General features: G+C 38.2%; 1 protein-coding gene across 13 annotated transcripts in view; it reads right to left on the reverse strand.

Moving 5' to 3' along the window:
* Nucleotides 1–26,749, reverse strand: part of TRIM37 (tripartite motif containing 37) — a 127,237-nt gene that overhangs the window by 86,152 nt on the left and 14,336 nt on the right. For 12 of the 13 annotated variants that reach the window (XM_078373663.1, XM_078373662.1, XM_078373661.1 and 9 more), the window contains exons 4-9: nt 24,445–24,561; nt 19,415–19,502; nt 16,294–16,416; nt 14,955–15,078; nt 10,703–10,770; nt 688–812 (exon numbers count right to left, since the gene is read on the reverse strand). In XM_078373663.1, coding sequence (XP_078229789.1) covers nt 688–812; nt 10,703–10,770; nt 14,955–15,078; nt 16,294–16,416; nt 19,415–19,502; nt 24,445–24,561 — 645 coding nt within the window. Of the gene's footprint in view, nt 1–687; nt 813–10,685; nt 10,771–14,954; nt 15,079–16,293; nt 16,417–19,414; nt 19,503–24,444; nt 24,562–26,749 lie in introns of all 13 variants that reach the window. The other variant, XM_078373664.1, reaches the window with a different exon arrangement.

Here is a 26,749-nt window from a genome sequence, read left to right on the forward strand (position 1 = left end):
GAAAAATCCCAAGTGACTCCAACATCTAGTCAGAAACTACCAGAATAATTACAAACATGCTTGAAGAAATATGCTGTTCAGAAAAATTCTAAGGTTTAGCCCAAGGTGAAAACTAGGATACTTTTTGCCAAAATTATTTCCTCTCTCTATCTTTTAGGATCTGGAGATAACATGGGGTCACCTTCAAATTCTTTTGGCATTTCATTGGTTTCTGAGTTTTGTGTTAGGAGATATAATTTAATTCAAAAGGTAAGCTGATAAAGCTAATGTCATCAATTATTTTTTTCTACACTACTCTTGGGGAAAAAAATGATTCCTAGTTCATTACTTTCTCTTAACAATCACAAGTATGAGTCAGTTGGTGAGAGTTTTCAGGAGGACTAGATTTGTACATATAAAACAGTGCTCACCAGCTAACCAGACCACTCCATTATAAACAAGACCTTAAAAAGCTATGAAGTGGCCAAGTGTGGTGGCTCATGCCTATGATCCCTAGTAATTTGGGAGGCCAAGATGGGAAGATCACTTGAGTTCAGGAGTTTTAGACCAGCCTGGGGAAAAGTGAGACCCTACCTATAAAATAAAAGAGAGAAATGGCATTAAAAAAAAAATTACATTCTTTTGAAACAAGTATATGCATTTGCACATAAATTTCAAATGAAAATGAAATTAAAAACTGTATCATACCTGGTAAAGTCTGGTGGAACAGGATTGGTAACAAAAGATGCCATGGGCTTCCGATGAACTTGCTGAAACATCATAAGGATCTCTGAGCTCTTAGATATCAACTCACTCTTACTACAAGACCGCAACTGTGTGAGGAAAAAAATTATCTGAACAAACAAAATTACTGTTCACTACAACCTCAAAATTTACAAATTATTCTGATTATAAACTGAAAAAAAAATGAGAAAAAAAAAGTGAGCCTGAGAATTAAGAATCTATTAAAAAACCTAGGTTTATTTCTATAATATTCTAACAGTAAAGTCACTGAATAAATATACTTAATATTAATGCATTTTTCTCTTCTTATATTTTAGGGTAAGTGAGGTTTTCAGCAAGTACAAATATATTTTCAGGCTGATACAGTGAAGTTCTTATGAATATATTAATGAACAAACCTCTAAGTTGAAAGCTTTTAAAAGCAATCATTTCTCAGATTGTATTCTAGGTAACAGAATACAGAATGTATACACACACACACCCATGTACACATAGACACACACCTCATTACTCAATACTAATTTGGGAAACACTACTTTGGGAAAAAGTAATAAATCTAACTTCACTAACATAATCATGGTAGATAAAAGACAAGACCACTAATTTTTTCTTCAAGAAAACCAGTTTAAGTTCCAGTTCTGCCATTGACTAATCACATAACTCTGAGTCTGTTTACATAACAAAACTAGAATAATAATCCACCACTGCTTACTTCGTGAAGTTTGTTACAAGGATTATGAAGCTGTAGTGAAAAAGATTTGCAAACTGTTAAGTGTTTAATTTTGTGCCCCTTTCCTCCATAATTTATATGCTGCAGGCTCAACCTCCGTAATTTATGTGCTGCAGGCTCAACCTCCAGTACCTCAGCCTATTTGGAGATAATCTTTAAAGAAGTGATCAGGTTAAAATGAGGCCATTGGGGTAGGGCCGTAATCTAACATGACTGGTGTCCTTATTAAGATCAAGAGACTCTAGGGCTGCATATTCACACAGAAAAGTCCATGTGAGGACACAGTAAGAAGGCAGTCATCTACAGGCCAAGAAGAAAGACCTCAGAAGAAAGTAAACCTGCCAACACCTGAATCTTAAGACTTCCAGCCCCTAGAATCATGAGAAACAAATTTCTATTGTTTTAAGTCTCACTGTCAGCGGTATTTTGTTATGACAGGCCTAGCAAACTAATGTACTATCAAATGCCATATTAATGATATTTATAAAACCCACCTACAGTTGTGTTTATATCTTTTAAATAACAGTTGCTTATGGCTCACCAAAAATAATGTATCATATGTCTAGGCACGGTGACTCACGCCTGTAATCCCAGGACTTTGAGAGGCCGAAGCAGGTGGATCACTTGAGGTGAGGAGTTCAAGACCAGCCTGGCCAACGTGGTGAAACCCCATCTCTACTAAAAATTCAAAATTAGCTGGGCATGGTGGCGCATGCCTGTAGCCCCAGCTACTCAGGAGGCTGAGGTATGAGAATTGCTTAAACCCCCAGGAGGTGGAGGTTGCAGTGATCCAAGATCACATCACTGCACTCCGGCCTGGGCGACAGGGTGAGACTTCATCTCAAAAAAAAAAAAAAAGTATCATATATCATATGATATATACCAAAATGTATAGCCTTAGATTACTAAGAATGATGATATGTTTGAGCTACTGCATCAACCAATGACATAATGTTAAGTGGTAATGGCAGAAAACAAGCAGCTGCGTATTTTGTCATTCATATTATTATGTATCAGGCATTGCCCAAGATGTTAAGGTTTTTTGAATAATTTACTTAAAATGATCTAATGTTACTTAAATACTGTTTGCTTATAATTTTTAAGGTATGATAAAAATCACTCTGTATATGTACATATATACACACATAATACAAAAAATTTTAATTTATATTAATTGAATGCTTACTGTGTATATCCTTCCTTGATAACATTTCTTCCAAAAGCAACTTGCTCCCTCCAACAGAAGTTTATTATCACCATACTTGTGTTTCTACAATTACTATGTGTGTACGTACATCCATAAACAATGTTTTGAATATTTTCAAACTTTACATAAACACTATCAGGTTATTTCACCATGCAGCCTACATTTTTCAGTTAATATTATTTCTTTATATATATTTTTTGAGACAGGGCCTTGCTGTGTCACCTAGGCTGAAGTGTAGTGACACAATCTCAGCTCACTGCAGCCTCTGCCTTCTGGGTCCAAGTGATTTTCATGCCTTGGCCTCCCGAGTAGCTAGGACTACAGCCATGCGCCACCACCCCCAGCTAAGTTTTGTATTTTCAGTAGATACAGGGTTTCACCATGTTGCCCAGGCTGCTCTTGAACTCACTCAAGTGATCCACTCACCGTGGCCTCCAAAAGTGCTAGGATTACAGGCGTGAGCCACCACACCCGGCATATTTCTTTACTTTTTTAAACAGACAAGTCTTGCTATGCTGCCCAGGCTGGAGTGCAGTGGTTATTAACAGGTACAATCACAGCACACTGTGGCCTTGAATTCCTGGACTGAGGCAATTCTCCTGCCTCAGCTACCTGAGTAGCTGGGACTACAGGCATTCACCCAAACTCAATACTGTTTGTTAAAAACTAAGGCAATAGCCTAGGCCAACACATGGCCAGGATCATCAATATCACCATCTCCCACCTTCACATCTTGTCCCATTGAAAGGTCTTCAGGGGTACAAGCCTGTATGGATCTACAATGATAACAATGCCTTCTTCTAAAATATAGTCAACTTTTTTTAAATAACTACAAGTAAACTCTACAATATACTCTAGAATAATGAATAAAAGTATGGTATAGTAAATACATAAACCAGCGGCATAGCTGTTTATTATACTTATCAAATATTATATACTATACATATGTGTTATACTCTTGTACAACAAGCAGCCCAGAATGTTTTTTTACACCAGCATCACCATCAACACATGATTAATGCTTTGTGCTACTACATTACAATGGCTATGATGTCACTAGGCAAAAGAAATATTTCAGCTCCATTATAATCTTATGGGACCACTGTCACATATGTAGTCTGTTACTGACCAAAAGGTCAGACATTTGGCACATGTCTGTACATGGGAGATGTGTACAGGTTATATTTGCCATTTCATATAAGGGACTTGAATATCTGTGCATTTTGGTATCCATGAAGATCCTGGAGCCAATGCCCCACAGATACTGAGGAAAATTACTAAATTAAGAAAGGGGTGTTCAAATATTTTACTGTAATTTTCTATTTGTCTATTTCTTTTAGTACCTGTATCAGCTTTTTATTAATGTATTTTGAAGCTATACTATTAGAAATAGTATAAATCCTCTTGATTCAACATCCCTGTTAGCACTGTGAAATTACCCTTTTAAATCACGGTAATACTGTTTGCTATGAAATCTACTCTGGTATCAAAAAGCCATTTCAGGCTGGGTATGGTGGCTCATGCCTCTAATTCCAACACTTTGGGAAACCAAGGTGGCAGAGTTGCTTGAGCCCAGGAGTCTGAGACCAGCCTGGGCATCATGGTGAGACCCTGTCTCTACAAAAAACTTAAAAATTAGCCAGGCCTAGCTAACATGGCCAGACCTTGTCACTACAAAAGACTTAAAAATTACCCAGGTATAATGGTGCATGTCTGTGGTCCCAGCTACTCAGGAAGCTGAGGAAGGAGAAATCACTTGAGCTCAGGAGTTCAAGGCTGCAGTGAGCCTTGTTCATGTCACTGCACTTTAGCCTGGGTGGCAAAGTGAGACCCTGTCTCAAAAGAAAAAAAAGAAGAAAAAGCCATTTCAGCTTTCTTTTAACTAGTGTTACCATGCAATATCTTATTTTCTCCATCTTTAGTATATTTGTGTTAAAATATTTGAAATGCATGTCATGTAGGCAGCATATAATGGAGTCTAGTTTTGTTTTTAAGTCAGACTGACAGTCTTTGATTCTAATTGAGATGTTAGAATCTTTACATTTAGGCCAGGCCTGGTGGCTCATACCTGCAATTCCAATACTTTGGGAGGCCAAGGTAGGTGGATCACTTAAGCCCAGGGCAACATGATGAAAACCCATCTCTATCAACAACAACAAAAACCAGACATGGTGGCAAACATCTGTAATCCCAGCTACTAGGGAGGTTGAGATAGGAGAATCACTTGAACCCAGGAGGCAGAGGTTACAGTGAGCCATAATTGCGACACGTCACTCCAGTCTGGGTGACAGAGCAAGACCCTGTCTCAAAAAAAAGAACCTTTATATTTAATGTGCTTACTGATATGATGTGGTTTGGGTCTCCATCTTACTATTTATTTTCTATTTGTCTCATCTGTTTTCTTTTCCTATTTTGTTCCTTTTCTAATCTATTAAGACATCAAAAATAAAGTTTAAGAAATCAGTGTATACAAATATACTTTTACAATATTTAAATATCTACATAATTCTTTTTTTTTTTTGAGATTGAGTCTCGCTCTGTAGCCCAAGCTGGAGTGCAGTGGCACAATCTCAGCTCACTGCAACCTCTGCCTCTTGGGACCCGGTTCAAGCAAGTCTCCTACCTCACCTCCCAAGTAGCTGGGATTACAGGCACGAGCCACCATGCCCTGCTAATTTTTGTATTTTATAGTAGAGATGGGGTTTCACCACGTTGGCCAGTCTGGTCTTGAACTCCAGACCTTGTGATCCACCAGCCTCAGCCTCTCGAAGTGTTGGGATTACAGGTGTGAGCCACCGTGCCCAGCCTAAATATCTACATAATTCTTAAAAGAGGAAATCACAAATGAAAGTATAAATTATTAAAATACCAGCAATAGCCATGCCGTATTCAGAGAGAACCTTTTAGTCTAAAATACAATTATTTTAAAAAGAAAATCCATGTGAAAAAGTAAAAAATAAAAATAAAGACTGGGCGTGGTGGCTCACACACATAATCCCAACATTTTGGGAGGGCAAGATAGGCAGATCATTTGAGACAATCCTGGCCAACATGGTGAAACCCCTGTCTCTACTAAAAATACAAAAATTAGCCAGGCATGCGTGAGGTGCCTGTAATCCTAGCTACTTGGGAGGTTGAGGCAGGAGAATTACTTGTATCCAGGAGGCAAAGGTTGCCAAGAGCCAAGATTGTACCACTGCACTCCACCCTGGGCAAGAGACTCCCTCTCAAAAATAAAATAAAATAAAATAAATAAAAATAAAAAAGATTAGGAATAAATAAATTAAATCTTCAACTACAGAAGCCAGAAAATGGATCACAGTGCATAAAATGGGGAGAAATCATGAAGATAGTGATAAAATTAACAAAAGGAAGTATCATGAAATAATTGAAAAGAACAACATAACCAATATTAGATTTTAGAAAATATGAGTTGAGGCCAGGTGCAGTGGCTGATGCTTGTAATCTCAGCACCTGGGGAGGCGGTGGTGGGCAGATCAGCTGAGGTCAGGAGTTCCAGACCAGCCTGGCCAACATGGTGAAACCCGGTCTCTACTAAAAATACAAAAATTAGCCAGGTGTGGTGGCACATGCCTGTCATGCCAGTTACTCGGGAGGCTGAGGCAGGAGAATCGCTTGAACCTGGAAGACGCAGGTTGCAGTGGGCCAACATCGTGCCACTGTACTCTAGCCTAAATGACAGATTGGGACTCCATCTCAAAAAAAAAAAAAAAAAAAAAAGAAAGAAAGAAAATATGAGTTGAATAGGAGATACTCTAGCAAGGTTGATCAAGAAAAATGAAGAAAATATCCAAAATTATATTGGGAAGAAAAACAGAATAAAACTATAAAAATAGTAGAAATTTTTTAAATGAAAATGATTTTTTAAATAATGTATTTTGGAAAGGGCAGTAGAGGCTGGGGTGGCAATAAGGATGTTTATTGGATACAAAAAAATAGAAATGAATAAGATGTAGTATTTGAAAGGGTGACTATAATCAATAATAATTTAATTTTATATTTAAAAATAACTAAAAGGGTGTAACTGGATTATTTTAACACAAAGGATAAATGTTTGAGGTGATGAATATCCCATTTACTCTAAAGTAATTATTTTTGAGACAGAGTTTTGCTTTGTTGCCCAGGCTGGAATGCAATGGTGGGATCTCAGCTCACTGCAACCTCTACCTCTCAGGTTTAAGAGATACTCCTGCCTCAACCTCCAGAGTAGCTAGGATTATAGGCATGTACCATTAAGCCCAGCTAACTGTTATATTTTAAAAATGAATAGTAGAGACAGGGTTTCACCATTTTAGCCAGGCTGGTCTCAATCTCTTGACCTCATGATCCATCCATCTGGCTTAGCTTTAGTAATTATTATGCATTGCATGCCTGTATCAAAATATCTCATGTATTCCATAAATATATACTGTGTACCCATAAAAAGTAAAAATTATAAAAATAAAATAATGTATTTTTACCATGCCTTTTCTGTTTAGGTATGTTTAGATTTAGATACACAAATATTTACCAAATTATTACAGCTGCCTACAGTATTCAGTACAGTAGCATGCCATGCAGGTTTGCAGCCTAGAAGCAGTAGGGCTATCTATTTAGCTAGGTGTATTTTAAAAATACATTATAGGCAGGGCACAGTGGCTCATGCCTATAATCCTAGCACTTTGGGAGACCAAGGCAGGTGGATCACGGTAAAATCAGGAGAGAGACCATCCTGCCCGACATGGTAAAACCCTGTCTCTACTAAAAATACTATAATTGGCCAGGTGTGGTGGGTGCCTTTAGTTCCAGCTACTCAGGAGGCTGAGACAGGAAAATCGCTTGAACCCGGAAGACGGTTTTAGGGAACCAAGATTGTGCCACTGCACTCCAGCCTGGGCAACAAGAGTAAAACTCCATCTCAAAAAAAATAAAAAAGAAAAAGAAAACATTATAAAAGATAATAAATGGTATTCCTGTATGGGGAGCACTTACCACAAATGGTAAAATAAAATAAACTACATATATTTAAAGTATATCAATATATAAAATTCAGCTGTACAGCCATGAGTAATCAGAAATCTTACTACAGGCTGGGCACGGTAGATCACCTGAGGGCAGTGGCTTGAGACCAGCCTGGCCAACATGGTATAATGCCATTTCTACTAAGAATACAAACATTAGCCGGCTGTGGTGGCGCACACTTGTAATTCCAGCTACTTGAGAGGCTGAGGCATGAGAATCGTTTGAGCCCAGGAGGCGGAGGTTGCAGTGAGCCAAGATCATGCCAGTGCACTCCAGCCTAGGTGACAGACTATGACTCTTTTTCAAAAAAACCCAAAAAACAAAAAACCTTACTACAGCATAAAAATATCTGAAATACTGAACAAATCTGATAAAATATGTGAAAGACTTGAAGAGACACCTTAACAAACAAGATATATGAACGGCAAATAAGTTCCAGAAAAGATGTGTGGTTGCTCATGCCTGTAATCTCAGCACTTTGGGAGGCCAAGGTGGCAGATCACTTGAGCCCAGGAATTTGAGACCACCCTAGGCAACCTGAGAAAACCCCATTTCTACCAAAAACAAAAACAAAATCAAATTAGTCAGGTGTGGCGGCACATGGCTATAATCCCAGTTACTTAGGAGGCTGAGGCAGGAGGACTGCTTGAGCCCAGGAGGTTGAGGCTGCAGTGCGTTGTGACTGTACCACTGCACTCCAGCCTGGGAAACAGAGCAAGAACCTGTCTCAGGAAAAAAAAAAGAAAAGAAAAGCTCAATATTATTAATCATTTTGCAAATACAAATTAAACCCAGAATTAGATACCCTTATTTGAATTGCTAAAATGAAAAACACAACACTATGTGTTGAAAAGGACGTAGAGGAACTGATACTCAACACACACTACTGGTAGGAAAATTAAATAGTGTAATTATATCAGAAAACTGTTGGCAGTTACTTAAAAAATTAATGATACATCTACCATCTGACTCAGCCATTCCTTCTTATGTGAACTCAAGAGAAAAAGAAACGCATGTTCATGTAAAGCTTTGTACATGAATGTCTATAGCAACTTTATCTGTACCAAAAACTGGATTTTTTGGTTTATGGTTAATTCAAATGGCCATAAGCAGCTGAATGGATAAACAAATCACAGGATATATATATATATATATATATAAAATGGACTACTACTATTCAGCAATAAAAGCGAAAGAATTATTGATACACACAGCAATGTAAATCTCAAATAATTATATTGCATGAAGAAATGAGTATACAAATATATAATTTGATTTCTATAAAACTCTAGAAAATGCAAATATATCTATAATGACAGAAAGCAGATTGGCAGTTGCCTAGAGAGGGAACGGTGTGAGAAGACAGCACAAAGAGGCACAAGGAAATTTTTGTGTATAATGCATGTGTTTATACCTTCACTGTGGTGAGGGTTTCTCTGGCATCAAAACTTACCAAATTGTATACTTTAAATATAGGCAATTTATTTTATGTCAAGTATACATCAATAAAGCTGTTTCAAAAAAAACCACAACACATAAATACTCAGATTCCCCACTCCTATCCCACCAAAGGTGGTCTAAAATTGTCCCATCACTCCAGAAGAGGGCTGCTAGTTTATTCTGTGGAGGAGATAAAGTCTTTTGACTATTGAAACAACATATACAATTAAAAATGGGTATAATGGGCCAGGCATGGTGGCTCACGCCTATAATCCTAGCACTTCTGAGAGGCCAAGGCAGGAGGATTGCTTGAGCTCAGAAGTTCGAAACCATCCTGGGTAACGTAGTGAGACCTCATTTCTATAAGGTGGTCATGCACACATGTAATCCCAGCACTTTGGGAGGCCAAGATGGGCAGATCACAAGGTCAAGAGATTGAGAGCATCAGGGCTAACAAGGTGAAACCATGTCTCTATTAAAAATACAAAAATTAGCTGGATGTGGTGGTGTGTGCCTATAGGCCCAGCTACTCAAGAGGCTGAGGATGAGGCAGGAGAATCGCTTAAACCCGGGAGGCAGAGGTTAGTTAGCCAAGATCATGCCACTGCGCTGCAGCCTGGTAACGGAGAGAGACTCTGTCTCAAAAAAATACACATACAAACACACATACACACACATATATGTGTAAAAAGGAAAAGGAAAAATGAAATGAGGATAATGAAAAAAAATAACAGTATTTAGTAAATATTTATGTACTGAATCCTACCAGCCAAACTGTCAATCAAGTACAAAGATAAAATAAAAATATTTTCAGATATGCAGTTCAAGAAAAATGTTCTGATTACCCTTCCTGGAAAGCTACTGAGGGAAGAGGAATATTAAAACAAAACAAGTAAACCAAGAGAGTGGAAGCCATAGAAATCAGGAAACATGGAATTGAACACAAGAAAGATGTGAAGGGAATCCCCAGAATGCTTAGGAGATAGCTGTGCATAAGCCATTGAGAGATATTACAAAAATCAAATTCCAGACAAGTGAATATATCAAATATTTGTACAACACCATATATTTTATTTACTCATTTACTATATGTTTCATATTCACCTACCTTAATCTAAAATATAAACTCTATGAAGACAGAATTTCACGATTTTGTTCACTGCTGTATCCCCAATATCTAGAACAATGCCTGCTATTTAGGACTTAATATTTCCTCAACAAATAAAAATGATAAATTTTAGCATAATAATCGCTATGTGTAAAGTAACTGGTAATAATATCTCAAAGCCACCACTTAAGTCACAGTGTGGGGAGATTTTAACTTTTTATACATTCAGATTTCTATGGAAAGAACTCTATTCTTACAAAGCAGAATGTAGTTCTACTAATGTAGTTTCCAAAAATGAAGAAAAAACTTGAGAAGAATCAGCAGATTCCTATTTCATAAAAATCTCCATTATAGCACAAAGATTGACAGATCTTTTAATCTCATACAGATAATCTGTCAAAAAAAAAAAACTTTTACAGTATACAGAGAAAAAAGGATAAAGACTATTTCATTACATTTAATATTTTATCACCTGGTGCTCCACCTCCTGAAGTAAGGATTCCAAAAGTTCTGTTTCTTGAGTTAGAGATGTCTTCTGACCTGTTTAAAAATAGTGAATCATCGACACTTGGACTCACTATTGGTTTAAGAATAAAATTAACTTCCAACGAACATATTCAATAACAAGAAATCTACTTCAAGTAAGCAAAAATTCTTCATTACAGCTACCCTAAAAATTCACATACAACTTTAAGAGGTTGAATTTAATATTATAGTAGCCTTGTAAAGAGAACTTCAGAAACAATTCTAATTAGTTTTAGACGAGATATCATTTAGACTCATATAAGAAAGGAAATGTGCAATGACAATATACTTTAAGCAAAAAATTTACTTTTCTAGATTTTCATATTCCCTTGGGAAAAAGCAATAACAAGAATTTCATTCAGTCAGCTATTCTGAAATAATTTTTTACCAAATTTAACCGTAGCTTCAAAGAGAATACAAAGTGGGCCAGATTTTTATGTTAAATATCAGCAAAATGTCTGTCTTGTAAATATACAAGGATCTGTTAAAAAAAAAATGCCCAGAGAGGTGAACAGTCTCAAAAAGTTGGAGACAGAAAATGATAAACAAATTATTATTACTGGCTGGGGGCAGTGGCTCATGCTTGTAATCCCTGCACTTTGGGAGGCCAAAGCAAGAAGATAACTTGAGCCTAGGTATTTAAGACCAGCCTGGGCAACATGGCAATACTGTCTTTATAAAAAAATTAAAAAATTAGCCAGGAGTGGTGGTGCATGCCTGCAGTCCCAGTTACTCAAGAGGCTGAGGCATGAGGATCACTTGAGCCCAGGAAGTCAAGACTGCATACAGTCATGCAGTGACCCTTGACCACACTACTGCACTACAGCCTAGGCAATAGAGACCCTGACTCAAAAAAAAAAACCAAAAAAACAGAAAGTGCTTTATATATATATATATATATATATATATATATATATATGTACATACACACACATCATCTATTAATATAAATATATGTTATATATAAAGATATATTATATATAAGTATAATTATATCTATTATATGCAAAATATATAAATATATATATATTTTTTGAGATGGAGTCTCTCTGTCGCCAGACTAGAGTACAGTGGAACAATCTTGGCTTACTGCAAACTCTGCCTCCCAGGTTCAAGCAATTTTCCTGCCTCAGCCTCCCAAGCAGCTGGGACTACAGGCGCCCACTACCACGCCCCACTACTCTTTGTATTTTTAGAAGAAACAGGGTTTTACCACGTTGGCCAGGATGGCCTCGATCTCTTGACCTCATGATCCACCCATCTCGGCCTCCCAAAGTGCTAGGATTACAGGTGTGTGCGCCACTACGCCTGGCCACTTTATATGTTTTTAAACAAAAAGAAAATAGGTATGCTTACCAAATCAGGCCATTTTCTTTGTAAACCAAAAAAATTTGAAAAACTGAAGTACATCCATGAGAAGAACAAAAGTTTTATCAATCTGTAGTGTTATTTGACATGGAAAAAGGGAGAACTTTTATTTTTAACTTATTTTTTTGACAGGGTCTCGTCTGTCACCCAGGCTGTAGTATAGTGGCGTGATTGCAGCTCACTGCAATCTCTACCTCTGAGGCTCAAACAATCCTCCCACCTCAGCCTCCTGAGTAGCTGGGACTACAGGTGCATGCTACCACACCTGGCTAATTTTTCTTTTATTTTCTTAGCAGACATGGGGTTTCACCACATTGCCCAAGCTGGTCTTAAACTCCTGGGCTCAAGAGATCCACCTGCCTCAGCCTAGAACTTTTATTTTTGCAACAAAACTCAGAATTTCTAGATTGCAAAAAGAGTTAAAATAAATTATTAGCTACAATCTAATACTATCAGATATAATTTCTACCATCACCACATCCCACAATCCTAAAACCCTAGCCTATGAACACTACTACAATACATAATTCAACTTAAAAACTAGTGGCAGAGGCTGGGTGCGTTGGCTCATGCATGCAATCCCAGCACTTTGGGAGTCAAGGGGCCAGGGGAGAGGAGCGGGTAGATCACCTGAGGTCAGGAGTTTGAGACCAGCCTTGCCAACATGGCAAAATCCTGTCTCTACTAAAAATACAAAAATTAGCCAGGCATGGTGGCATGTGCCTGTAGTCCCAGCTACTCGAGGCTGAGGCATGAGAATTGTTTGAACCCAGGAGGCAGAGGTTGCAGTGAGCCAAGATCACGCCACTGTACTCCAGCCTGGGTGACAGAGCAAGTTCTGTCTCAAAAATAATAACGATAAAAATTAGTGGCAGAAATTATGGTATGAATTAAAAATATGAGGTTTATGAGACTATTCTAAAATATACTAACCCTGAAAATATTTTTCCCCACCTCTTATCCTTAGAAGAAATCCTATTTAGTCATAAAAGCTATCTTGGAAATTATAAACTTTAATTTTTCATAATGAAAAATAAGTTGAAAGCCACAAAAGAAGGTCAAGTTCAGTTACTGGAAAGGCAAGCTATTTCATGGAGTTATACAGCTAGTAAAATTAATAAACTTAAGAGATCTGTACTGTGGTATTATTTTGCTTTAAGTTGATTTAATTAAATAAATGAAGCAATGAACAAATTCACTCAAGATAAGACTACATGCAAATGTGTATTTGGCTACTACTGAAGATTGTATCAACAGTAAAGATCCTCTCAGTTTTCAAGTCCTACTACATATCAACATACCAGTACTCTACATGGCTTAATGAACTTAAAGGAAACTCAAATATCATCTAAAGTCCTGAAAAATTAAGATGACCTACATGTATCACTGACTGCAACTGAAGACCTAAGAACAATTATGATTTTCATTTACATAAAATCTTTATGTGGCATTGTGACTGGTATAATCAATACCTGCAGGTTTTGTCTAATTGCTCCACTGTGTGGATGAACTGTGCTTTTCAATCTAACTACTAGAATGATTTTTTTCTTTTCTTTTTTTTTTTGAGACGAAGTTTCGCTCTTGTTACCCAGGCTGGAGTGCAATGGTGCGATCTCGGCTCACTGCAACCTCTGTCTCCTGGGTTCAGGCAATTCTCCTGCCTCAGCCTCCTGAGTAGCTGGGATTACAGGCACACACCACCATGCCCAGCTAACTTTTTGTATTTTTAGTAGAGACGGGGTTTCACCATGTCAACCAGGATGGTCTCAATCTCCTGACCTTGTGTGATCCACCTGCCTCGGCCTCCCAAAGTGCTGGGATTACAGGCTTGAGCCACCGCGCCCAGATAGAAGAATGAATGATTTTTTAAGACTATTTGCTGCTGGGTCTGTGGGGAAAAATTCTAAAAAATCAGGTATTAAATAGTACAAAATTATAAAAGCAATTCATGAATGATATACAAATATCCAAATTCAAAGATATTTGCATCTTATTTTTAAAAAGTTAAAAGTAAAATGATGAAATCATTATTTTGGATGACATAAAGACATGGCTAAAATCTTGGAGAATCAAGACAGCTGATAAAAAAATTCTTCATTCACACCTTAATTAAAGTATATATTTTACTTTGGGCTATGATAAAAAATACAAAGCTGGTTTTTAGTCAGCAAAACACTGGAAGGACTAAGATCACCAAAACAAATAAAACGAACGTTAGTATTGGATCTAACTCTTAAATTTTAAGTTTAATACCAGACTCCACAATCAAAGAAGAATGAAGGAATCTTTGAAAAGCAAAGTTCAGCAATAAATATAATTAAACATACATAAAATGAAATCTACTAGAAATCAAAAGCAGAGACTTTAAATCTCTAAGAAAAAGCTGGCGGGGATGACACTGACATTTACAAATGTCAGTTCTTCATCCTCAATGAAAATGGACGGAAAGGATATGGGATATTAGAAGAAGGACTTCCATTAGATTTGGGAAAAAAGCTTTCTAACAATAATGTCCACTGGCCATTAGGATTTTCATCCAAAGGGCTATAAAAACTTTTCTCTCCTAAAGATTAGCATGGCCCCTGCGCAAGGATGACATGCAAATTCAAAAAAAAAAAAAAAAAGAAAGAAAGAAAAGAAAAAGAAAAACAACTTTTCTCTCCTATCATTTCTAAACTCAAGTCAAACAATTATCTGCCTACCTTGTAACAATATGGAGTTGACTAAAATCTCAAGATTCCTTCCTAGGATCACCACCCTTACTCTTCAAAGACTGAATCTCAAAGAAGCTGAAAGCCCCAGGTACCCCAACAGCATACAAAAACACTTACCCATCAGTGTTATAAGCTTATTCTTCAGCTGTGTGTCTAACCGTGCAATCATCATCTCCACTGCATTCCTAATTTCCCGAACACGCTCATCTTTTGCATTTCTTACAGCTTCTACGTTCCTTTCCTAGAAGATAAACAGGACAGAATAATTTTAACTGGGTAAATTTTAAAAACAGAAGCACCACATTATAATATTGCCAAGAATAGATAATAGGAAAAAGGTAGGCCAAATGGAAATGACCCAACTTGCTTGTATTTCAAAATGGCATACATGCAATCAAAATCACAAATTTTCTGTATAAAGAATGTTACAAATGATCACTTCGTTCTTGATTCCTAAAGGGGTAAAAACAAAGAAGGCATCTGTTTTTAAGTTAGGATATGGTCCACAAACTTCATTTTAAGTTAGGAAATGGTCCATAACCTCATTTATGACCGTCGTTCTGCCAACCTGAAACAAAATATATTCTAAACATACACTTAGTATTTCATTCTTTGGGGTTTATCACATTTTTTCACAGAAATAACATTATAAATAGCCCACTAAAGCTGTTTGACTTATATCTAAAGACTAATGTTAAATATTACACTTCCAACTCTGTAGAGTTCTAAATCAGCACATGACAAATAGTTCACTCCTTAGTAAAAGAAACTCACCCAAAAGCTGGGGATCCAAAGAATGCATAATTTAATGAATGACTGTAAAAGTCAGTATTGATTCTGTTTACAAGTCAATTATTGGGGCCGGGCACAGTGGCTCATGCCTGTAAGCTCAGCACTTTGGGAGCCTGAGGTGGACAGATCACCAGAGGTCAGGAGGTTGAGACAAGCCTGGCCAACATGGTGAAACCGTCTCTATTAAAAGTACAAAAAATTAGCTGGGCATGGTGACGGGTGCCTATAATCCCAGCTACTCGGGAGGCTGGGGCAGAAGAATCGCTTGAACATGGAAGGCAAAGGTTGCAGCAAGTTGAGATTGAACCATTGTACTCCAGCCTGGGCAACAAGAGTAAAATTCTGTCTCAAAATTATAAAAAAAAAAAAAAAAAAGAATTATTGACTCTGTAACAAATAGACTTTTAAAACTCACTAACTGATTTTCCAATTCTGCCTAAGTGGTAATTCTCTGACTGCAACTGCTTCCTTACAGACCTGGGGCTTTGTATGCAAATTCCTCAGCTAGCCTGAAATTTATGGAATTTGACGATAGATGCAGCCTATCAAATTTGCAAATCTTGAAAATCTTGATTTCAACATATGATTAATTTGTATTATAAAAATATATTATTACATATTACAGATTAAAAGCAAAATAACTGTATTTTAGTAGTAGTCTTACCACTTCCTGAACTAAGCTGATCAGTTCCATGAGACGCCGACGAAGTTTGGCTACCTCTTCATTCACTTTAGTGACGTGCTGTTCATAAATTTCTGCCAAAGGTTTAAAGGTATGTCCGCCATGCTATTTAAATTAGAGTAGTTTTAGAACAGTTTCACCTCTCTCATCAGCATTTACATTCCTTTGTAACACTCTATGGACACTAATAAACCAGTAAATATTTCAAATGAATTTCATCTTTTTAGCTAACTTAATTTTGAAGCAGTCCAGTGCCTGCTTAAAATCATTTGGTCCACGTAGGACTCTTTCAAGAAAGACTGTAAATAAAGGGCTTTAGCAAAATATTCATTTAACTAGAAATTAACGTATTAAAAAGAACCAAAATATTTAACCACAGCCCAAATCATCTGCTACAACCTTATCAGCGACTCATTCTTCTCTCAGGCTACATTAGTCTTTTTACATGTCCTCAAACTTTTTTCCACCAGGCCTTGACAAAAATTACTCCCTCTTATTAAAAAATAATTCTCATGGGCAGGGCGCGGTGGTTCACACCTGTAATCCCAGCACTTTGGGAGGCCGAGGCGGGTGGATCATGAGGTCAAGAGATCAAGACCATCCTGGTCAAAATGGTGAAACCCTGTCTCTGCTAAAGATACAAAAAATTAGCTGGGCATGGTGGCGCGTACCTGTAATCCCAGCTACTCAGGAGGCTGAGGCAGGAGAATTGCCTGAACCCAGGAGGCGGAGGTTGCGGTGAGCTGAGATCGCGCCATTGCACTCCAGCCTGGGTAACAAGAGTGAAACTCCGTCTCAAAAAAAAAAAAAAAAAATCTCAGCCAGCTGCGGAGTCTCATGCCTGTAAACTCAGTACTTTAGGAGGCTGAGAAGGAAAGATCACTTGAACCCAGGAATTCAAGACTGGCCTGGCCAATATGGCACAAACCCATCTCTACTAAAATACAAAATTAGTCAGGTGTGGTGGCGCACACCTGTGATCCCAGCTACTCAGAAGGCTGAGACACGAGAATTGCTTGAACCCGGGAGGCAGAGCTTTCAGTGACCTATGATCACGCCACTGTACTCCAGCCTGGGTGATAGAAAGAGACTCTGTTCCAAAAAAAGAATAATATTTTTTAAAAAAGAACAACAACAACAAAATAATAAAAATAATGCCAGTGGCGGTGGCTCACACCTGTAATCCTAGCATTTTAGAAGGCTAAGGCGGGTGGATCACCTGAGGTCAGAAGTTTGAGACCAGCCTGGCCAACATGGCAAAACCCCATCTCCACTGAAAAATACAAAAATTAGCTGGGCATGGTAGTGCATGCCTGTAATCTCAGCTACTCAGGAGGCTGAGGCTGGAGAATTGCTTGAACCCAGGAGGTGGAGGTTGCAGTGAGCTGAGATCTCGCCACTGCACTCCAGCCTGGGCTACTAATCCCCGCTACTCAAAGTCTGAAGCAGGAGAATCGCTTGAACCTGGTAGGCAGAGGTTGCAGTGAGCCGAGATCATACCACTGCACTCCAGCCTGAGCAACAGAGCGAGACTGTTTAAAAAAATAAAACAAAACAATAATAATAATTCTCCATCTTCCCTCTCCCATCTTGGTTTGTCTTAATCCTACTCATCCTTTGAAGCTTAGCTCAGATTTATAGGATCAGCTGCCATAGTTCTGCATCCTCATCAACGCTTTGTATTTATTCCTATAACTTATTATACAAATTAAATATGTAATTAATTGTTTGATATGTTCATCACCAAATCCCTAGTCTCTACCACAGAATGAATTAGAAAAACACTTGATTTAACAGCACCTTGAAAACGCACTGAAAAAAAAAAGATACTTGAACAAAAAGCCCATAATACAAAATTAGAAAATTAGCAAAAGCAATGAACCCATTTCCCATCCCACACTTACTACAGAGATAGAAGGCTGATACAAGTTAGCCTCACAAATCTAGTTGCATTTGGCTAATTTTTATAGCTAAAAACCTAAAAATAATTTTCTTGATTTTTCTGATTGGTAACCAGAATTATTAAATTTTTATTATAAGAAGCCTCCCATATTTGCGGTAGCTTTAAAGGATTAAAGGGAAAAAAAAAAAAAAAAAAAAGAAGCCTCCTATAAACATGTAAGTTCTTACTAAAATTGTCTTATTTAGCCAAAGCATCCCACTATTATCTCCAAAAGAAAAAAGATGTAGATTTGTACTACAAATCTTTAAGTATACGTCACTTTAAGTATACAAAAAAATGTTTCTACTGTTTCTTATAAAACCTATATATTTAATGTATTAAATGTGATAACTTCTTATTTTTTTCTAGTCAGCACATTAATATTTAAATTCTAACAGAAAGCTCTCCGAATTGAGCTCTACTCAATCTGGCCTGCCACTCTCTGTAAAACATACTGACTGATATCCTCAAAATGATCATTTCTGATGGCAACTCTAGATGCCTACCCACTTGCATTTCCCCCATCACTTATTTTTCCTCGCTAAGAATCTATCGTGTTTATTCTCAACCTATTTATGTCAATTGTACTTATTACTGTAAGGAAATCATTCGATTAAGTATTTAGTAAACAACCGAACATGACTTTAAAATAAAAAAGCTGCTTCTAACAAAACTGATTTTAATGCTTCAGACTTGATGGAAGATTGTCTTTAAAAACTGCTCTTGAATTAGATGGGAAAAAAGAATCTAAAAAATGATTATAAGATCCAGATATGTTTACTCTTGTTGTTTCACAAGTGTCTAAGTTCTTACTCCACTGGAAATCCTACCCCTATATCTATCTGATCAACTGACCTTTAATTTAAAAAATGACCTGGATCCTACAACAAAAAGATTTGCAAATGAAGAGAGGATATGTTTTATCAGTGTTAGAGGTTAAAATATTTATGTAAGAGGTTCATGTCCTACATCAACCACACAAATAAGATTCTTCTGGAATAAAAATGCAATACCTTTAATAAAGCATCTCTAAAGTAGATGCATTTTAATTTTCATCCTACGAGAGCATAACAACACTATTTCCTATCTGAATAAAACAAGTATTTCAGTGCCTTCCAGTCTCTTAACTAAAAAAATACATACTGAATTTGTTCTGCTCACCATTCCTCCCCAAAGTGCACACTGATGGCAGATACACTTCTTACAAGTCCAGCAAAACACACTAAGTTTTTCATGGTGATTTTCACATCTATACAATAGGAAAAGGAAATAAAGTTATAAATTAAATAAAATTAGAACATAGTTACCTCCATAAATTCTTAAGGTTGGGCAAAGAGATCAATTTTAAATGATTATGTCTCAAGAAACACAGTATAAAATCTACTCCATGGCTTCTGTAAAGTAAGCTAAAGAAGTTTATGTGGACAATTCTTTTAAAAGTACTGTTTTCATTAATCTGGACTTTATAATCACATGTAAAATACATATTTGCTTCTCAAAAACAGCACATATATTGCATCACTTCCAAGCAACGCTACAGATGATATATTCTATTGTACTATTACATTTTGGGCAAGTACTTAATAATCACATTGATTATGCATCTATACCTACATATAAGCATGCACAAATACTTTTCCCATATGTGGTCAATGATAATAATCAAGGTAAGGCACAGTGGCTCACGTCTGTAATCCCAACACTTTGGAGGGTCAAGGTGAGTGGATCATGAGGTCAGGAGTTCCAGACCAGCCTGACCAACATGGTGAAACCTTGTCTCTACTAAAAATACAAAAATTAGCTGGGTGTCATGGCATGTGCCTATAATCCCAGCTACTCAGAAGGCTAAGGCAGGAGATCTGCTTGAATTTGGGAGGTGGAGGTTGCAGTGAGCAGAGACTGTGCCACTGCACTCCAGCCTGGGCAATAGAGCCATCTCAAAAAACCAAAAAACAAACAACAAACAAAACCAATAAGCAAGACACATGATTAATTGCACAATTTAAGATTAGACCCTCATGGAAAATGAATAACTCAATTTTACACTTTCTCTTAAACTGGATATTCACATGAAAAACAATTAAATTAAACTCTGTTATGGATTGACTATGCCCCCCCTCAAATTCATAGGTTAAAGCCTTAATCCTCAGTGTGAATGTATCTGGAGACAGAGCCTTTAAGGAAGTAATTAAGGTTAAGTAAGGACCATAAGGGCAGGACCCACATCCAACAGGACTGGTGTCCTTTACAAGAGGAAGAGACACCAGGTGTGCATGTACACATGGCAAAGATCATGTGAGGACAGAGCTAGGTGGTGGCCATCTACAAGTCAAGGACAAAGAGAGGCCTCACCAGAAACGAACATTGCCAGCATCTTAATCTTGGACTTACACCTGTAAGAGAATTGTGAGAAAATAAATTTTTTTTTTTTTTTTTTAAAGACTCTTGTTTCGTCGCGAGGTGCCAGGCTGGAGTGCAGTGGCGCGATTTTGGCTCACTACAACCTCCGCCTCCTAGGTTCAAGCAATTCTCCTGCCTCAGCCTCCCAAGTATCTGGGACTACAGGCACGTGCCACCACACCCAGCTGATTTTTGTATTTTTAGTAGAGACAGGGTTTCCCCATGTTAGCCAGGCTGGTCTCGATCTCTTGACCTCGTGATCCACCCACCTCAGCCTCCCAAAGTGCTGGGATTACAGGCCTGAGCCACTGAGCCCGGCCTATAAATTTCTATTGTTTAAGCTACCCAGTTAGCAGTATTGTTATGGAAGACCTAGCAGACTAATACAGACCCTTACTTTACACCATATACACAAATAAACTATCGGCTGGATTCGGTGGAGGCTTATGCCTGTAATCCCAGCACTTTGGGAGGCCGACGTGGGTGGATCACTTGAGGCCAGGAGTTTGAGACCTGCCTGTCCAACAGAGTGAAACTCCATCTCTACTAGAAATACAAAAAATTAGTTGGGCATGATGGTGCATTCCTATAATCCCAGCTACTCAGAAGGCTGAGCCACGAGAAATTGCTTCAACCCAAAGAGACAGAGGTTGCAGTGAGCTGATAACTGCGTCACTGCACTCCAGCCTGGATGACAAAGCAAGAATCTGCCTCCAAAAAAAAAAAAAAAAAGAAAGAATGAGGGTTTACTATCCAGAATATATAAATAACCCTTATAATTCAATAAATAAATTTTTAAAACTCTAACTTAAAAATGAGCAAAAGATCTCCAATAAGCATATGAAAAGATGCTCATCACCACTAATCATTAGAGATATGGGAATTCTAACCTCATACCATATTAGGATAGTTGCTATCAAAAAAAACAAAAAACAGCAAGTGTTGGCCAGGATGTAGAGAAATTGGAACTCTTGTGCACTGTTGGTGGGACTATAAAATGGCACATAGTCACTATGGAAACCAGTATGGAGACTCCTCAAAAATGTAAATTAAAAATAGAATTACCACAGGATCTAGCCAATTCCTATTCTGATTACATAACCAAAAGAACTGAAAGCAGAGTCTCAAAGACATGAACACCTATGGTCGCAGCAGCATTATTCACAACAGCCAAAAGGTGGAAGCAATGCCAATTTTCAATGACAGATGAATGGACAAACAAAATGTGACTTATACATACAATATAATATTATTCGGCCTTAAAAAGGTAGGAAATTGGCCCGGCGCAGTGGCTCAAGCCTGTAATCCCAGCACTTTGGGAGGCTGAGGCGGGTGGATCACGATCAAGAGATCGAGACCATCCTGGTCAACATGGCGAAACCCCGTCTCTACTAAAAATACAAAAAATTAGCTGGGCATGGTAGCGCGTGCCTGTAATCCCAGCTACTCGGGAGGCTGAGGCAGGAGAATTGCCTGAACCCGGGAGGCGGAGGTTGTGGTGAGCCGAGATCGCGCCATTGCACTCCAGCCTGGGTAACAAGAGCGAAACTCCGTCTCAAAAAAAAGGTAGGAAATTTTGACACATGGATGAACCCTGAGGACATTAGGCTAAGTAAAATAAACCAGTTACAAAAAGATAGGTACTGTATGGTTTTACTTATATGAGGTATCTAGAGTACTCAAACTGATAGAAACAAAGTATAATGGTGGCTGCCAAGGGCCGCTGGGAAAAGGGAATAGGGAGCTGTTTAATGGGTATAGTTTCAGATTTGCAAGTTTAAAAAGTTCTGGAGATTGGCTGCACATGTGAACATATTTAACATAGTTAACCATACATTTTAAAATGATTAAGATGGGCTGGGCACGGTAGCTCACACTTAAAATCCTAGCACCTTGGGAGGCCGAGGCGGGTGGATTGCCTGAGCTCAGGAGTTCAAGACCAGCCTGGGCAATATGGTGAAACTCCCATCTCTACTAAAACACAAAAAATTAGCCAGGCATGACAGCATGTGCCTGTAACCCCAGCTACTTGGGAGGCTGAGACAGGAGAATCGCTTGAACCTGAGAGGCAGAGGTTGCAGTGGGCCAAGATCGTGCGACTGCACTCCAGCCTGGGCGACAGAGCAAGACTCCATCTAATTAAAAAAAAAAAAAAAGATGCAAATTTTATGTATATTTTACCATAATTAAAACGTTTTAAGTTTTCTCTTGCTTGTAAAGTAGATACACTCTTGCATTTTTGACACCTGATTTTAGCCAAAAGGCCAAGGAATGAACTTGCTTTTCTTTTTTTCTTTGAGATGGAGTCTAGCTCTGTTGTCCCAGCTGGAGTGCAATGGTACAATCTCAGCTCACTACAACCTCCACCTTCCAGGTTCAAGCAATTCTCACTGCCTCAGCCTCTCAAGTAGCTGGGATTACAGGCAACTGCCACCAGGCCGGGCTAATTTTTCCATTTTTAATAGAGCCAGGGCTTCGCCATGTTGGCCAGGCTGGTCTTGAACTTCTGACCTTAGGTGATCCATCTGCCTCAGCCTCCCAAGGTGCTGGGATTCTGCTACAAGTAACAGAATTCCTTAAGAGTCCAGTTAAGCTTGAATAGTTTTTTTTTTTTTTTTGGAGACTGAGTCTCGCTCTGCTGCCCTGGCTGGAGTGCAATGATGCCATCTCGGCTCACTGCAACCTCTGCCTCCTGGGCTCAAGCTGTTCTCCAGCCTCAGCCTCCCAAGTAGCTGGGATTACAGGCATCCATCATCAAGCATGGCTAATTTTTGTATTTTCAGTAGAGATGAGGTTTCACCATGTTGGCCAGGCTGGTCTTGAACTCCAGACATCAGGTAATCCACCCACCACAACTTCCCAAAATGCTGGGATTACAGGCATGAGCCACCGCACCTGGCCAAATAGTAGGTTTTAATTCTGATTATGCATTAATGTGTTATACTACCATAGTTAGGCCTCTTTCTCTACTTTTTTTTCTTTTTTTAAGAGACGGGGTCTTGCTATGTTGCCTAAGCCATCCTCTGGGCTCAAGAGATCCTCCTGTCTGAGCTCCCCATGTAGCTGGGACTACAGATGCACACTAGCATGCCCTGTTCTCTTTTACTTCTATGGTTCTGTTTCCTCAGTATAATAAAGAAACAGATACAATTTTTTCTAATGACCTGTGAGGTTTCAACCTCTTGCTTTACCATGTTGTAACTACACGGAAAGTGATATGGCTTTGTTTCTAAATATACAAGAGTCCTGGAATCTCACCTAATTCAAGTTATTTTATTATTGCTGGACAATGAAGCCTTACAATTCACCATGTTGTAGTTTCTTCATCTATAAAAACAAATCACTGCCACATTATTCTTTCCTTTATCTGCTCCCCATAAACACTCCCCAGATTATGTTCAAAATCCTTCAATCATGGAACAAAAGACCATTTATTCATTCCTGTCCCTCAAATGATTTGACACTGTATTATCACTGTTTCCCATTAAGCAGTTAACAGAAATCATGTCTCATTTACCTCTGTATGCCTATCATCTAGCAAAGTACTTCCTGTGTGGGGAGAGAGGGAGGCAAGGGGTGTCTGTGTGTATTACAGGGCATGAAATAACCGTTGTTAAATAAACATATTAAAAAATGTTAATAGGAACAACACATGATTGAAAGAACTAAAAACTTAAGAACTATAACACCACTTATTCATAAGTAACTAAAAGGCCCTTACCAATATACTGTCATTAAACAACACAAAGGCAAAATCCATTCAATATTGAACAAAGAAATTGAGGACCTACTTGTCCTTTTCATTTTCTTCATGTTTGGTGAGACTGCAGAGTTGAAGAGTATCAAGCTGTTGTGTTACTTCTTCTGCCCAACGACAATTTACTAGTTCTCGTAGCTGGAGTGGAGCACTGAGGAGAAAATCCATATACGTATTCTAACTCAGGAATATGAGATTATTTTCTAGAATAAACACATTTCTCAAAATAGAGGGCACAATAATACTCATACTGTAACACTAATTTTTTTTTTCCTTTTAAGAGACACTGTCTCATTCTATCACCCAGGGTAGGATATAGTGGTATGATCATGGTTTATTGTAGCCTTGACCTCCTGGGCTCAAGTGATCCTCCTGCCTCAGCCTCTCAAGTGGCTGAGATTACAGCAAGACACCACCAAACCCAACTAATTTTAAAATTTTTTGTAAAGAGGGAAATCTCACTATATTGTTCAAGCTGGTCTTGAACTTCTGGCCTCCAGTGATGCTCCAACCTTAGCCTCCTAAAGTACTGGGATTGCAGGTATCAGCCACCATCTGGCCCCATAACACTATTAAAATTAAAAATATATATATATTCTTTGCAACTTATTTTCACCATATTAACACATTGTTTACCAAAAGAAATTTAAAAACTAAACAAAAAAATATGATTCAGAATATGGACCAAATTCTCAACTTCTAAGTCTAAAGCTGTACTGTTGGCATGGTGGCTCGTGCCTGTAATCCCAGCACTTTGGGAGGCTGAGGCAGGTAGACTGCTTGAGCCCAGGTGTTCGAGACCAGCCTGCGCAACATGATAAAACCCTGGCTCTACAAAAAATTGGCCAAACATGGGGGCATGTGCCTATAGTCCCAGCCACCCATGATGCTGAGGTAGGAGGACCACCTGAGCCAGGGGGATGGAGGCTGCAGTGAGCCAAAATCATGCCTCTACACTCCAATCTGGATAACGGAGTGAGACCCTGTCTCAGAGGAAAAAAAATATATATCAGCTATACTGTCCAAAATGATAGCCACTAGCCACATGTGACTATTTAAAATTAAAATTAAATAGAAATATTATTTCATTATATAGTCACACGACACATTTCAAGTGATCAATAGCCACACATGGCTAGTGGCTACCATACTGGACAGTGTAGACACAGAACACTTTCACCATTATAGAAAGTTCTACTTGATAGTGCTGGTCTTCTTTTAAGATAATGTAAGAAAGGCAGGACTGGGCACGGTGGTTCACACCTGCAATCCTAGACCTTTGGGAAGCTAAGGTAGTAGGATCTCTTAAGCCCAGGAAGTTGAGACCAGTATGGCTAACATAGTGACATCACATCTCTACAAAAAATAAAATTAGCTGGGCATGGTAATACACACCAATGGTCCCAGTCAGCAGGGAGGCTGAGGTGAGAGAATCACCTGAGCCCAGGAGGTTGAAGCTGCAGTGAGCTGAGATTGCACTACTGCACTCTGGCTTGGATGACAGAGTGAGACCCTGTCTCAAAAATATGAAACGAAGGGGAGTGGGACGAAAAAAAAAAAAAAAGAAATCAAGAGAAGAGAGAGAAGAGAGAGAAAAAAGGAAAAAAAATGAAAATGAATACAAAAAGAAAAACGGGCAACAGATGGCACTCCGGCATTATTTTTTGAAACCAAAAGTAGAGATAACCTAAATGTCTCTCAATATGGGCATAAATAAGTCAAGGTATGACTACAGTCACTTTTTTTTCAAAAAATGACATATGTATACATATAATCAAGAAAAGATCTATTTTACAGGAAAAAGCAAACTGCAAAACAATATTATATCACTTGTACATTTTAAGAAAAAGTATATGGGAATAACATAGATATATATATATATAAATATAGGCACAATCATACCAGATTAGGACCTTAAAAAATACATGCACAAAAAACGGTCTAGAAGAACAGATACCAAACCCAACAATTTCTTCTGAAACAATGTCTTCTGAAAAGATAGGGTAGAGAGGTATCAGAATCAGAAGCCTTCTTATTTTATATTTATCTCTATTATTTGAATTTTTTTTTCTTTTTTTTTTTTGGCTTTGTCGCCCAAGCTGGAGTACAGTGGCACAATCTTGGCTCAAGTGCAGCAGCATCATCTCAGCTCACTGCAACCTCTGTATCCCAAGATCAAACGATTCTCATGCCTCAGCCTCCTGAGTAGCTAGGACTACAGGGGCACACCACCACGCCCAGCTAATTTTTGCGTTTTTGGTAGAGACAAGGTTTCACTATGTTGGCCAGGCTGACCTCAAGTGATCTGCCTGCCTCAGCCTCCCAAAGTGCTGGGATTA

This window comes from Callithrix jacchus, chromosome 5 (genome assembly GCF_049354715.1).
Source record: "Callithrix jacchus isolate 240 chromosome 5, calJac240_pri, whole genome shotgun sequence".
Classification (NCBI taxonomy): domain Eukaryota; kingdom Metazoa; phylum Chordata; class Mammalia; order Primates; family Cebidae; genus Callithrix; species Callithrix jacchus.